This window comes from Neophocaena asiaeorientalis, unplaced genomic scaffold, assembly GCF_003031525.2.
Source record: "Neophocaena asiaeorientalis asiaeorientalis breed wild unplaced genomic scaffold, Neophocaena_asiaeorientalis_V1.1 scaffold40, whole genome shotgun sequence".
In the NCBI taxonomy this organism is placed as follows: domain Eukaryota; kingdom Metazoa; phylum Chordata; class Mammalia; order Artiodactyla; family Phocoenidae; genus Neophocaena; species Neophocaena asiaeorientalis.
Window position 1 is genome coordinate 15,948,324 of NW_020185335.1, and position 13,827 is coordinate 15,962,150.

Consider the following 13,827-nt stretch of genomic DNA (forward strand, 5'->3'; position numbering starts at 1 on the left):
CCACGGAGAGGGTCTGGGGCTCCAGGCAGAGCAGGGACGCCAGGGGAGGGGCCAGGGCTCCAGGCGGGGCTGGGACGCCAGGGGAGGGTCCTGGGCAGACCCCAGGGGGCCTGCCTCGCTGCCTGCTTGCACATGAGCGCAAGCGTGCAGAGGGAGCCGTGAGGTGGGGGAGGCCACCGTGGCTCGACCCCTGGACGCATTGGTGCACGTGAGGTCTGAGACGGGCAGGAGGCAGGCCATCGGCTGTCTCGTTAATAGCCTGCATTTCGCATCCTGGTGGTGCTGTTTTAGATACGCTGGGTTATAGATGATGTAGTAACGTGCATTTCACCGGTTTTCTTCTTAATCTGGCTGCTGTAAGATGTAGGCTGGCGCTGTGCTCCCGTTGGGTGGCACCGTCTGGGGGACACGTCTAGCCGGGGGGGGGGCGGGGCAAGGAGGTGACAGCCTTTTATTTATCCTGTGCTTGAATTTCTTCACAGCACGTGTTGGTGTGTAGTTGAAAGACAGCTACGTAAATTATTTTGAATTCTGGATCATGTGGCCTGGTTGGGCGAGGATTCCCCAGTGAGGGGTCTAGTTCACACAGGTTCCTGGAGTTCACAGAAATGCAGCTGCTGGGCGCCGCCCGCGGTGGGGCTGCCGCAGGACGTCTGGGGGGGGGGGGTGGGGGTGGGGCGGAGGTTACAGAAGTCTCCAGAGACCGTGCTGTCACATGACAGAGCTGTCACGTGACAGAGAGCGTCGTGTCGTGTGCATCTGTGACGTAGGCGTGGGGAGGGAGGCGAGAGCAGACGTGGAGGTGGGCCGGCCCCACCCCGCAGAGGACCCCGGCCCCTGCCTGACGCTGAGCCCTTGGAAGGTGGGCGTCCACCCTTCCCGCCCACCTGGCCTGGGTCTGACCGCACACCCCCAGGTCCTTTTATTTGCCTTCTCTTCACGGAGAAGGGGGACAGCTCACCCAGGGGCATCCAGGCGCCCCTGAGCTCTGCCTTTTTCGTCTGCACCACCTTGAAACGCCCAAACCCCTTGTAGGCTCATCGGAACCTGTCCCAGCTCCCAAATTTTGCCTTCTCTGTGCCGCTGGCGTATTTCCTGCTGAGTCAGCAGGCAGACCTCCCCGACCAGGAGCTGAGCTCTGCGAGGGAGAAGGCCTCTCTCTTGATGCAGCAGGCGCTTATCATGTTCCCTGGAGGTGGGTGTGTCCCCGCAGCCCCCCGCGGGCATGGATAGGTCCCAGTGCTTGTCCCAAGCTCTCGGGAAGATGCATTTTCCAGCGGGGCCTTCAGGCACTGGGGCTGCAGTTTGAAAGCTAACTTTGCTGTCAGAGCACCTGGAGGTTTTAGGGTGTCCTTAGATATTAACAGTACAAGCAAAACTTACCACCTGAAGTAGACGCATTTTCTCTGGCGGTGGGCTGGGTGTGAGAGAAAACGGGGCCAGGAGGGGCCAAGTCAGCAAAGTGGGTGTCTGTCCTCGTCCTCAAGTCCCAGTTCTCACTGGGGTGAGGAGCTCAGAGTTAGGTTTGTCCTGGGTCCTCTCGGGTGACCTGCTGGTTAACATGGGCCCCTAAAGTTGTGGGTGTGTGGACGGGAAGAGGGCCCACGGCCCCTCTGCTGGGCGACATTCTCAAAGGGTCTGTGACCTGAGAGAGGAGCCCACTGCCCTCTCAGGCCCTGGTGGGGCTGGGGTCAGGACCGCATGCAGCTCCGCAGGGGCTGGGCCGTGCAGCTTGGGCCCTCGGGCTCCATCCCTGGCGGTGAGCCTCCCTGTGGGCGGCCGGGGTGACACCTGGTCGCTCGGGCTCCCGGCAGACAGCGTCCTCAGCCGGCCCCTCCCTCTCATCTCAGCTGGGCTCCATCCACACAGGGGCTGCCTGGCCGGCTCTGAGCCATGCTGGCCCTTCCCGACGAGGCCCCTGATGGGGTGTTAAGGCCCTGCATGGGGGGCTGTGGCCGCCAGCAGGGCCTGCTCGCCAACCCAGAGTCTACCTCCATCATCCAGAAAGCTCCCTGTCAGGCCCGTGGCTTTTAGTGGAGCCCGTCGCTGGGAGAGCGTTGGGGCAGGGGTTCTCTATGATGAGAGCATCCAGTGCACCTGCTCAGGGCTCCTGCGTGAGTCCCCTCGGGTGCAGGTGGGGCCGCCGGGCAGCGGGACGGACAGCCCTCCGTGGCGGCGGGGGCCCCTGGGCCGGTGGGAGAGCGGCCTCCCCTGCCCCTCAGCCCTGGCCTTGCGGGCGTGACGGTCCTGCTTCCCCCGCAGTGCTCATGCCTCTGCTCGAGTACTGCAGCGTGCGCCCCGACGCCACCGTGGCCGCGCACCGCTTCTTCGGACCTGACGCCGAGATAAGGTACAGACTGGTGGGCGCCCTGGGCAGGGTGCGGGCCTGGGTGGCGGGACTGTCCTCCCTGCAGGGGCTCTGGGGCCCTGGCCACGTGGGCATCAGCCTGGCCTGTTGGACACAGCGGGGGCACTGGGGCTGTAACATCCTTGCAGCCGTGAGTGTGGTTCAGACGCCTGTATTGGCCCCTGCTGCCTTTTAAAATTTCTCGTAAAACGTGAAGAAAAACGTGGGACTTGGGAGCCAGCCACCTCAAGCCCGGTCAGGAAACTGGGGCGGGCTCTCCGGTGTCTGTGCGCACGGGTGTTTGCGTTCTCCTTGTATTTAGATTTTGATTGAGGAACTTGTTCTTAGTAAGGACGCTGCACAGAAGCAAATGCCTGTGTGCCCTGCCTCGGGGTCCCTTTCCCTTGTCGGCAGCCCCCTCTGGGCAGCCTCTTGCCCCTCCAGGTCGCCAGCACGCCCTGGATGCCCACAGGCACCGGCGGGCGCGTGGAGCCTGGGCCCGTGGGGGTCTCACAGGCCCCACTGCTCACAGCCAGCCCCCCGCCCTGAGCCAGCTGGTAAGCCTGTACCTTGGGAGGTCCCACTTCCTCTGGAAGGAGCCGGCCACCATGAGCTGGCTGGAGGAGAACGTGCACGAGGTTCTGCAGGCGGTGGACGCCGGGGACCCTGCCGTGGAGGCGTGTGAGAACAGGTAAACCTGGGGCCGGGGTGTGGGCACTGCTCTCAGGACCAGGCCCATCTTGCGGGCGGCGCAGGGCCGCGGCCGCCTCCACCACTGCCCCTCGTCTCCCTGGGCCCTAGGCGCAAGGTGCTGTACCAGCGCGCACCCAGAAACATCCACCGCCACGTGGTCCTGTCGGAGATCAAGGAAGCCATTGCCGCCCTACCTCCGGTAAGGGAGCGGGCCGGACTCGGGCTCCTTCCTGCCGGCAGCTCTGCCCCCGGGTTGGGGTTACGGGCAGAGGCCCCTCCCCTCACAGACACTCGCGTTCTGAGAGGCAGAGCTGAGCCTGCAGCTTTCTGTGACCTTATGGGGCTCAGAGCAGTGACCTGGTGGCTCGGAGCCCCGAGGCCAGTAGCCGGCAGCCTGGGAGTGAGGCCCTGACATTTTGCAGGCCCTGACATCTCACACAGCACGTGTGAGCGGAGGTCCTGTGGTTCCCCCACCCGCGCCGGTCCCTGGGCTCATCCCAGTCCCCTGAGCGGGCCGGATGAGCGTCCTGCTGGAAGAAGGGCCCTTCTGCCCCCTTGCCCAGGCTTTCAGTACGGGGAACACAGCCTCGCAAACAAGGGCCGTTCCGTCAGACCGTTCCCACTCCCAGCGGAAAGGCCTGGTGCAGAGTGGAATCGGCTGAAAGTCGCCCCTCTGCTCTCTGCCTTTCTGAAGGATGTGAGCACACAGTCTGTGCTGGGCTATGACCCTTTGCCTCCCTTGGACACCATCTACTCCTACGTCAGACCGGAGAGGTACTTCCTGCCCTGCTCCTTTGCCCACACGGCTCCGAGGTCAGTGCTGGGGCTCGGGGGGGTCTTGCTGCCTCAGAGTCCAGCCCTCAGAGAATATGGTGATCTGGGGTCACGGATCAGCTGTTGCAGGCCATGTGTTTTCACTTATTTGTCCATCTAAGGCCATTTCTCTGTCAGGTTCTGGAGCAAGTGGTGGAGATAGGGTAGGAAGCAGTTGTAGAATCCGGGAACAAATGTAAAATCAGAACTGCAGTAAGGACCTGCGAGGAAACAGCGGGTGAGCCTGACACGTGAAAGGCGGCTGGTGTCCAGCAGGAGCCTCAGCCGGTGCGGAGGCCCCGCCAGGGACGAGTGTCTGGCAGTCCGGCCGGGATGCAGAAGGCCCCGAGGCCCAGCCAGGAGAGCAGGGCAGGCACCGCGGTGCCGAGTCTGCAGCTGCCTTCAGAATTGGCTCATACAAATGCTGCCTTCCCCCTTTCCGTCCGGCCTTTAAAGCTTTACGTTAAGTAATTGCTTTACCTCACGTAGAGCCTGTGGTCACAGAGTCACCGACCTGGGAGAGTCACAGACGGACTTTCTCGTTTGCAGGCTTCAGGCGGACGTACTTTGTAGAATGAAGTCCTTTTTGTTCTCTGCTGAATTATAAAAATTAAGAGTGCGCATTCACAGGGAAATATAGTCCCCAGTTAAACTCTCAACAGGTTAAGGTGAAAATTATCAATGGTGAGTGTCTGTGGCTTCAACACCAAGCTGACGTGCTGGGCGTGGTCACACTGAGGATGGCTGGGTGCTGTGCTGGCTCCAGGCGCCTGGAAAGTCCAGGAGGGCCCGCCCCCCCGACGCATGCCCTAGAATCTTCTCTCCACTCCTCAACTCTGAGCGAAGGACACTTTGAAAGAGCTTTTCTCAAGAGCGAGTGGGGCTTGGCTGCAGCGGCCCCACTGTCCACTCTCCACTCAACTGGCCACGTTCCGAAGGCCAGCCCCATGCTGGACCCCCTGCACCGCGGGCCTGAGCCATCCCCCTGCCGCCCCCTCTCTCCCCAGCCGCCGCGGGGGCTGCCCTCATGGCCCCGCCAGGGCCTTTCTGACCGTCCTGACTCCCCTTCCAGGCTCAGCCCCGTCAGCCACGGAAACACCATCGCCCTCTTCTTCCGCTCCTTGTTGCCGAACTACACCGTGGAGGTACGTGGAGCCCAGCACGTGGGGGCCGCCAGCCTGAGACCGGGTGTCGGGTCCCGGGGCGGGGGGCTGGGCGGGGGCTCGTCCCGGCAGGCGCGGCTCAGACGAGTCTCTTTGCCGCAGGGGGAGCGGCCAGAGGACGGCGGGGCCGGGGGTCCACACCTTGACCAGGGCTTGAACAGGCTGATGCTGGCCTTGCGGGACATGATGGCCAACTTCCACTTCCACGACCTGGAGGTGCCACACGAGGACCACCTCGAGGGCGACGAGTGGGACTGAGGCACGGGCGGGGCCCCAGCGCTGTGCAGTTATGTTCCTGATTATGTGCTGGTCGGATCGGCCAGGTCCCCGACCTAGAAGTGCTGCTGTGTTGTCCACTTGCCTCTGCTGTTCTATAAACGTGAACGGGTTGCGCTCTGCCCGGCGTGAGCTCTTCCTTCCCGGCGCTGCGGTCGGCGCCCCCAGATCCTCACACCCCCCAAGGCTCCCCCGGGGCGTGCCCCGCGGCCACTCACGGCAGAGCCCCAACCCTGGGCAGGACCTCCCCGCCGCTGCGCTGCCGGCCCGGGTCATCGCAGAGCCAGAATCCATGCTCGCTTCAGTGAGCGCCGTCGGAGGGGAGGCCGAGAGGTGTGTTTTGGAAGGAACGCTCGTCTTGGCAGCTCTGGGGGGTGTACGTGGCAGAGACTGGGGGGCACTTGATCCAGGGGTGAACGGACCGCAGGCTGGGGAGGGTGAAGGGGTGGGACCTGGTGCTCTTGAGTGACAGCTCAGAACCACACGGGCTGCCTGTGACTAAGGATCCTGTTTGGTTCTGGAACAACCCAGGCCACCAAGGTTGTGAGCCCCACGTGCTACCCTGTACACTGGGCACCCTCCCAGCCCTGACCTCCACCCACAGAGGCGGCCCGTGTGCTCCAGGGTGCGGTTGGGGCCCCAGGCCGGTCAGTGTGGCAGGAAGTGTGACCCAGCCATCTCCAGCATGCACCCAAGTCCTGGTCCGTCGGCCCATCTTCCAGGAAGTCTGTGGCATCCTGATCGTGACGTGGGGTCACCTACTGCAGAGGCCTGTGAGGTCATCCTTCCAGCTGTTCCCGAGTCGGGGGCACCTCTGTGCCTTGCACACCCGTGGCAAGGACAGGGCCCTGCAGATGTGGTTACCCCTCCCACCATCCACAGCCAGCTCGGAGACCGAGCCTGCCCTAGAACCACATGGTCCCCACCAGGGTGGCCTGTGATGAACTTCAGCAAGTAAGACAGTCTGCTGGGGGTCTTCTGGGAAGGGGATTGATCTTTGAAAATGACAGGCAAGCAAGGAGAGCTTGGCGCCCTACCTCTTCCAACCTTAAATACATTTAGGTGAGGGTGTGATGTGTGGCGCTACGGCAGCCATCTTGCAACCAGGAATCCAACTTTAAAATGAAGAGCCAGTGTCCTGGGGATAGTGAAGCAGAGGCTGGGCCCAGGAGGTGATGAAACTGCTCACCCCCCAGGCCTGGTGCCCACCCAGTGCTCTGTCGTGCTGCTCCGTCTAATGGGGGTGAGAAGACCGCCAAAGCCCTCACATCTAGGCACCTGCTGTAAAGGCTCAGCTGACCACTCAGGCCTTGTGCTGCTCGTGCATTGCTGATGGATTGTGCTCTTTCCCATCAAGTCACACCCCGCCTCAGGTCTTCAGCATGGGCACCAAAGGGTGGGCGCAAAAGCCCCTCCTTTCCCTGCGTTAAAGGAAACGAGACAACCCTGGAACCCAGACCCTGTGACCCAGCTCTGGGCCAGGTCTTCCTGAGATCTCCCCGTGGTGAGGGGAGGGGGCAGGGGCGCTGGCTGCACTCCCCGTGGCTGCTGTCGGGGGACCCCCATGAAGTCAGGCCTCCCCGGCGTGGCCGTGGCTAGACAGGGGCACCCCTCAGCTCTGCAGGCAGAAGCTCCTCAGGCTGCCGCTCCCACGAGCTCCCTCACGTGGTGAGCCTTTGTGTGTTGCGGGCCTGACCCTGTTCTGGTGCTGGGGACCCAGCACTGAGACAGTTCCTGCTCTCACAGCCTCATGAGTGATCGGCACGTGGTCTCATGTGCTATGTCCTTTGAGGGGGTGGCCGTCCCCCGCCCCCACCTGTCTCTGGCCAGTCCTCACTTGCTTTCTTCCGGGGGCACTGGAGGTTGAGCGGGTAGGACTGGCCGCAGGGTTAGCTGTGGTTTCACGTGGCCGTTTCCCAGGACTGTGACCAATCGCAGCTCAGCTGTACCTGCTGTCCCCCTCCCTCGGGGTGAGAACCAGACAGGGAGTCTCGAGGCCTCCCCAGGAAGAGGGCTGTGGTCTCATGGCAAAGGCCGCCCAGTTCTCCTGGCCTTTGAAGTCTCAGGCTGGGGCGCTGGGTCTGGGGAGGCGCGGCAATCTCAAAGGCCTCATTTATGGAGCCGTGATGACATGTAAGCTAGAGGCAGGACACTGCTCGCCCGGCGGCCAGGGAGTCCTGGGACTCACGTGGCAGAGACACCAGGGTTCAGGGCAGCGATGCCAGCACTGCCCCCACTGTGGCTCTGCCTCGTGGCCCTGCCCTGGGACCCTTTGCTCCCTTTGGGGTTCTCCACCAAGAGGTGGGGCGCCCTGGTTCCTGTGGAGCCCAGACGAGGCCCTTCCTTCCACCCTCCTCTACGTGGCGAGTGGGGGACTCGTGCATGGCCAGAAACAGGCAAACGGGTCCACCAGGGTGTAAAACGGTTTGGCGGAATCTACCAAAGCTGAAGGTGTGCCTCTGACCATGCAGTCCCACCCGTGTGGTTACCCAGCAGCAGTGTCTGTGATAGACGGGGGCCACCCAAACGCCCACGCGACCTGCGCGTTAACGACCGTTGCGTGCGTCCGCGAGGGTGTCTCAGTGCTGAGTGAGGAAGGGTCCGGAGTCCACGCGTATCAGGTTCCAAAACAGGCAAAGTTAACCGATGATCGGGGCCGGGAGGACACCCCGGAGGGTCTGGTGCAGTCGGTGTTTGATTGATTGGGTGCTGCATTCCCGGCTGTATTTGGATGAGGTGTGCACCAACCTGCATGTTTATGATTCGTGTACTCTCATGTACGACGCGCTTCAATAAATAGCACCAACAGAGGCAAAGGGGGAAAGGGCCGTGTGAGTCGTCAAGGGCAGGGAAGGGAGCTGACGCTGGTGAGCAGGTGCGCCCTCCCCCGTCTGCTGAGGGGCACAGGACGGACCCAAACAGGAACATCACAGCTCAGCGCCTTCAAAGCACCAGACCCTCGGCCGGCCTCTGACTTCCCCCACCCGTGAGGGGCCGGCCCTGCGGTCCATGCCCACCCCGCCCTCAGAGGAGGCTTTGTCGTCAGCACCGGGCACTCTTTAGTGACAGAGTGCTGGCTCGGCTGCGGTGACCTTTTGCAGAGGCAGTGGGGGCCGTCGGGGGAGATCTGGCAGCTCTGTCCCCGCCCCTGCCCCGGGAGGAGCCGGAGCGCAGGAAGCGGCTGGGGGTCCTTAGGGCAGGACCGCCTTCAGTCCGCGTTTAACGTGGGGCAGGCTGGTGTGTGTGCATGCGTGTGTGTGTGTGTGTGTGTGTGTGTGCGCGCGCATGTGCGCGCGTGTGTTCCTGAGGCAGAATCCGACGGCTTCAGGGAGGAGGTGGTGGTCTTGCATAGGGCCTGGAAGAGGGCTGGAAGTCTCAGTGGCAGGTCCGGAGCGGGACCTCCGCGCCCGCGACACCTGGAGGGGAGGCGGGCTGAGCACGGCGCGGCTGGCCAGACTGCAGTGGTCTGAGCGCCAAGCTGCCGGGACAGGCCCGGGTGGAGCTGCGCCATCTAGCGGCAGCCCTCGCGCTGCAGCCCGGGCACACGCCCGTCACGGTGCCGCCCTCAGCGGGAGGGGCTCTGCGGAAGACTTTTAAGGTCCTGAGGAAGGCAGGCGGTCTCATAGGACCGAAGGTAGCAAGAGGCCTAGAAATGTCCGGATCTGGGCGACCGCGCCTCCAGGGAAGAGGGGAGGTGGACTGAGGACCAGGACAGAGACACTGAGCCCTTAGGGCTGGCAACTGGGAGCTTGGGGTCCTGGCTGGGAAGTGACGACTGGTGGAGAGGCCCGGGGCCGTGCCTGGGCCGACATTTGTCCAGCCCCGGAGGACGGAGTGTGAGGGGCCTCCCGGTGGAGCCATGAGCTGGGCGGGACCCTGAGAGCAAGGACCCCTTCCTGCTCCCTGGCAGGACGATGCCTGTGCTCGGCCCCCAGAGGCAGCTGCTGAGTCCCCTCAACTCCACGTCCCCAGCCACCCCCCGCCTCGGGCTGGCCACCAACCAGACGGGGCCCCAGTGCCTGGAGGTGTCCGTTCCCGAAGGGCTGTTCCTCAGCTTGGGGCTGGTGAGTCTCGTGGAGAACGTGCTGGTGGTGGCCGCCATCATCAAGAACCGCAACCTGCACTCGCCCATGTACTACTTCATCTGCTGCCTGGCCGTGTCCGACCTGCTTGTGAGCGTCAGCAACGTGCTGGAGACGGCCGTCATGCTGCTGCTGGAGGCCGGCGCCCTGGCCCCTCGGGCCGCCGTGGTGCAGCAGCTGGACGACGTCATTGATGTGCTTATCTGCAGCTCCATGGTGTCCAGCCTCTGCTTCCTGGGCGCCATCGCCGTGGACCGCTACATCTCCATCTTCTACGCCCTGCGGTACCACAGCCTCGTGACATTGCCCAGGGCGTGGCGGGCCATCGCGGCCATCTGGGTGGCCAGCATCCTCGCCAGCACCCTCTTCATCGCCTACTACAACCACACGGCCGTCCTGCTCTGTCTCGTGAGCTTCTTCGTAGCCATGCTGGTGCTCATGGCGGTGCTGTATGTCCACATGCTGGCCCGGGCGTGCCAGCACGCCCGGGGCATTGCCCGGCTCCACAAGAGGCAGCGCTCCACCCAGCAGGGCTTCGGCCTCAAGGGCGCAGCCACCCTCACCATCCTGCTGGGCCCCTTCTTCCTCTGCTGGGGCCCCTTCTTCCTCCACCTCTCGCTCATCGTCCTCTGCCCTCAACACCCCACCTGTGGCTGCATCTTCAAGAACTTCAAACTCTTCCTCACCCTCATCATCTGCAACGCCATCGTGGACCCTCTCATCTACGCCTTCCGCAGCCAGGAGCTCCGGAAGACGCTTCAAGAGGTGCTGCAGGGCTCCTGGTGAGCTGCTGGGCAGAGGGAGGAGGTGCTGTCGTGCGGCCCAAGCCCTGGGTGGCCGGGGCGGTCCCTTGGCAGAGAGGACGGGCTAGGCCATCTCTGAAGGTGTGGATGGACAGACCCTCTGGGGCCCGGGAGGGGAATGGCACGAAGCTCCAGGAGGAGCTGTGGGGGATGGATGAGGCTGGGGAGACTGCGGGGCACGGCCCCCGTCTCTCGAGTCCCCCCCTCGTGCAGAGACCCGCCGCACCCACTCTGGGACCGCCCCCCCCCCCGACCCCCGCCCCCTGGGATGTGCAGTGTGGTGGCAAAAGCTGTCGGCAGTGCTGCTCCAAGGACTTTGTGACCAGCAAGGAGGAAGGCGTGGAGCCACAGTGGGAGGGTGGGGCTTCTCTCTTCTAAGGCTCGGTGGTGACCGAGAGCCAGGGCTCAGCCCATCTGTCGACACCGCACCCCCCGGCAGACAGTGCCGGCCAACACCTGCTCTGGGTGAAGCAGGGGCCATCGGCCTGAATTGGGGACCAGTACCCAGGCTCCTGGGGCCAGGAAGCAGTCTGGTAATAAATTCTATGCTTGGTGCAGCCTCCTTGCCATCTGTCTTGCCTCCTTCCAGAAGCTGCTTGAAGCTTGAGGTGGAGGAGTGGGGGCGGGGCTGAGGGGGGAAGGAAGGAAGGAAGTCCCAGGAACCAGCCAGCAACCGTGGCTGGGCTGCCCAGGTGAGGAAACCACAGCCCCGCCTGTGGGCGGGGAGAGCGCGGGAACCTGACCACACCCACCCGATCCTGTGCCTTTGCTTTCTCTGGGGTGCAAACCCCCGCCCAGAGCAACTGGAGTAAGGGCAGCAGCTCCCCTGCCCCCAGCCACCACCATGGTGACAAGACCCCAGCGCTGTCCAAATGCAGCAGAAGCAGGACCACAGTGACCCATGTGTGACCCTGGCCAGAACACGGCCCTCTCTCGGCCCAGTCCTGCAGCCCCTCGTCCGTATCCCTGCCTCGTCCAGCGGCAGGGTGGCCTGGAGGCTGGGGTCTGCTCTCTTCCAAGTGCTGCCCTTCTGGGAGGAGGGTCAGGGCTCCACCAGCCCTGGGGGGTGTGAGGCAAGGCGGCCCAGAAGGCCGTGAGGCTGTCCAGGGGCTACAGGGGTGTCCAAGCCCCAGGGGAGTGGGCCTCTGCGGCGGACCGTGCTGACTGATGCTGGGAGCCCTTGGGTCCTCCCTCTGCTGCAGCCCTGGGCTGAGTTCCCACCTGCTTCCTCCGCAGACACAGCATACATTCGACCCCCTTCCTGGTACAGGCTCAGTGGAGGAACAGTAACGGTATCAGCCAACTCCAAGGCAGGTCTAGTAATGCCTGCAGCCCCTGCCGCCCCCTGGCCAGCCACCCGAGCCCTGTCCCGGCCAGTTCCTGCCCGCCCACCACTGGCAGCTCCAGCCCTGACTGCTGACCTCGGGGCTGGGAGCTGGTTCCCAGCAGGGCCGGCTTTTGCTGGGAGACGGGATGATGAGTCAGCCTCGAGCCGGGCACCAGAGCCCTCTGGGGATGGACGGGGAGCTGGCCTGGCCCGATGCCACCCTGCAGGGCGGCAGGGCTGGTGATGGGTCCTGGTCAACTGGATGCAAAGCTTCTTCCTTTGCTCATCAGGGAGGCGCGGCCAGCTCCAGGGAAGAGCCAAATGCTCCCCAGGACCCCCTGAATGGGGACAGGGAGGGGCCCCAGGCGGCTGGAAGCCAACCACAGAAAGCCACATCATGGACGTGTTGTGAGGGAGGGCGTCTCTCGAGAACAAAAGGCCCATTTCTAGACTTGCCAAACTGGGGAAGCTGCAAGAGGAGAAAGAGAGGGGCGCGCACACAGCTACACCACACAAGCCGTGTGAGCGCACACGCAGGAACAGGTCCGCACGGTGTGGCTGAGACCCTTCCTGAGGATTTTGTTACTGAAATATCAGGAGGACTTGATGATAGGCGGTTTCACTCTAACGTCTGACCCCAGCAGACTGCTAGGCCAGTGGGTCGTCCAGCCTCTGAACTGCGCGTCCACTTCACCGCCTCCCTTCTCTCTCTTATGCGCACACCATCTCCCTACATAGCTCCCCTAGCCCACCGAATTTCCTTGGCCTCACTTGGACCAAGACCCCAGGGGTACAGGTGACATCAGGGAGAGTGAGTCAGACAGAAACCACTGCCCTCCCCCCACCCCACCCCCAGTCAGTTCTGTGCCTGGCTTGTTTGTGTCCTTCTGACAATTCCTGACACCGATGTTCACTGAGCAGCTACATGCCAGGTGCTGTGCCTGGCAGGGGTACAGAGCAGCCCCCCCTGCTAGGTCCATTTGGAATCTCATGGCAGCCCCCTGGGGAAGAAGGGGCAGGTGGCATCCCCCAGTGCAGAGAAGAACAGTGAAACTCAGAGCTGCCATAGCAACCCACCGCCCCCCTCCTGCACTCACAGCCCTTCTGACTCAGACGTTTGTTTGGGAGCCCTGCCCCATGATTTCTTTCTTCTGGAGAGAAGCCGGTGCCTGCTGCGGCCTTTTCCTGGCTACCCCACCATTAAGGGACCCGGCAAAGCTCAGAGTACCTGGTCCGCCCCTTCGCGACACAAGACAGGGAGCTGGGAGGCGCCCATGTTGGCCTTTCGGGGTGGGAAATGGGGTTGGTCCCTACACAGGTGTGGACAAGAAAGACCCTCCTCGCAAAGCCGAGGGGCGAGGCTGCCGCTGGGGTGGGATAGAGGCGGCAGCCGGGGCGGGGGCCGAGGGCCAAGGGGGCTTCTATTGTCCTCCCTGGAGCTCGCCAGCCCCTCCTTTCGGGTGCGCGGTCCCCAGACCCCTGGGATGGCGGGAGGAGGCGCTGCAGCGCGCGGTGGAGCGGGGATGCGCGGTGCTGATGCTGCAGCCCTGCCGCATTCTGCGGCGGCGTCCCCGGATTGGCCGCGCGCGATGACGCCAGGCCAGGCGCGGCGGGCGGGGCCCAGCCTATAAGAGCGGGCGGCGGGGGCGGCAGATCCTCCGCAGCCAGCCCCGGCCCCAGCGCGTCCGCCTGCGTCCCGCAGCCGCCCGCCACACGCACCGAGCATGAGGGAGATCGTGCACATCCAGGCCGGCCAGTGCGGCAACCAGATCGGGGCCAAGGTGAGGCCGCGCGCCGCCCCCCTGCGCCGGGCTCCGCACCCGGCGCGCATCCCGCGTCCCCCGCCCCCTCCTCGAGCCGGTCCCCGGGGGGAGGGAAGCAGGGAGGCGGTACGCGCAGAGCCGCACCCCGAGCCTCACTCGCCACTGCGAAGCCTAGAAGAAAAGGATGGGCTTGCCCTCGCTGCGGGCTGCCGGGACGCCGGGTCGTCCCCTCTGCCATTCCCACCCCCGCCTTTCCGCTGCCCCTACCGGGCTCACCTCGGGCCTGCGGGAACTACTTCACCACTAGGCCCCTCCCCTCCATTGTTAGCCCACCTCACAGATGTTGGAACTGAGGCGGGAAGGGGATGGCGTCATCCCCAGCCGAAGCCAGGAGGCAGGTGTCCCATCCCTAAGTCCAGCGAAGCTGTCCCTTGCCCAAGGTCACACAGCAAGTGGAGACAGAGCCTCTCCACCCTCCGGCTCTCAGTCTCTGCAGATGCCCGGCGCAGGGCTCAGGCTGAGTGGGTGCGGCCTGCTGCCCCCTGTGCTCTCCTCAGAAC

General features: G+C 64.0%; 2 protein-coding genes across 2 annotated transcripts in view; both read left to right on the forward strand.

Moving 5' to 3' along the window:
* Positions 1–5,414, forward strand: part of TCF25 (TCF25 ribosome quality control complex subunit) — a 17,115-nt gene extending 11,701 nt beyond the window's left edge. The window contains exons 13-19 of the mRNA XM_024735487.1: positions 1,036–1,195; positions 2,263–2,350; positions 2,880–3,038; positions 3,149–3,239; positions 3,735–3,814; positions 4,926–4,998; positions 5,119–5,414. Coding sequence (XP_024591255.1) covers positions 1,036–1,195; positions 2,263–2,350; positions 2,880–3,038; positions 3,149–3,239; positions 3,735–3,814; positions 4,926–4,998; positions 5,119–5,274 — 807 coding nt within the window. The 3' untranslated portion in view covers positions 5,275–5,414. The remainder of the gene's footprint in view (positions 1–1,035; positions 1,196–2,262; positions 2,351–2,879; positions 3,039–3,148; positions 3,240–3,734; positions 3,815–4,925; positions 4,999–5,118) is intronic.
* A 136-nt stretch (positions 5,415–5,550) lies between these two features.
* LOC112393335 (uncharacterized) overlaps positions 5,551–13,827 on the forward strand; it is a 15,362-nt gene continuing 7,085 nt past the window's right edge. The window contains exons 1-4 of the mRNA XM_024735488.1: positions 5,551–10,139; positions 10,391–10,535; positions 12,823–13,071; positions 13,158–13,285. Of these exons, the coding sequence (XP_024591256.1) occupies positions 9,207–10,139; positions 10,391–10,535; positions 12,823–13,071; positions 13,158–13,285 (1,455 nt within the window). The 5' untranslated portion in view covers positions 5,551–9,206. The remainder of the gene's footprint in view (positions 10,140–10,390; positions 10,536–12,822; positions 13,072–13,157; positions 13,286–13,827) is intronic.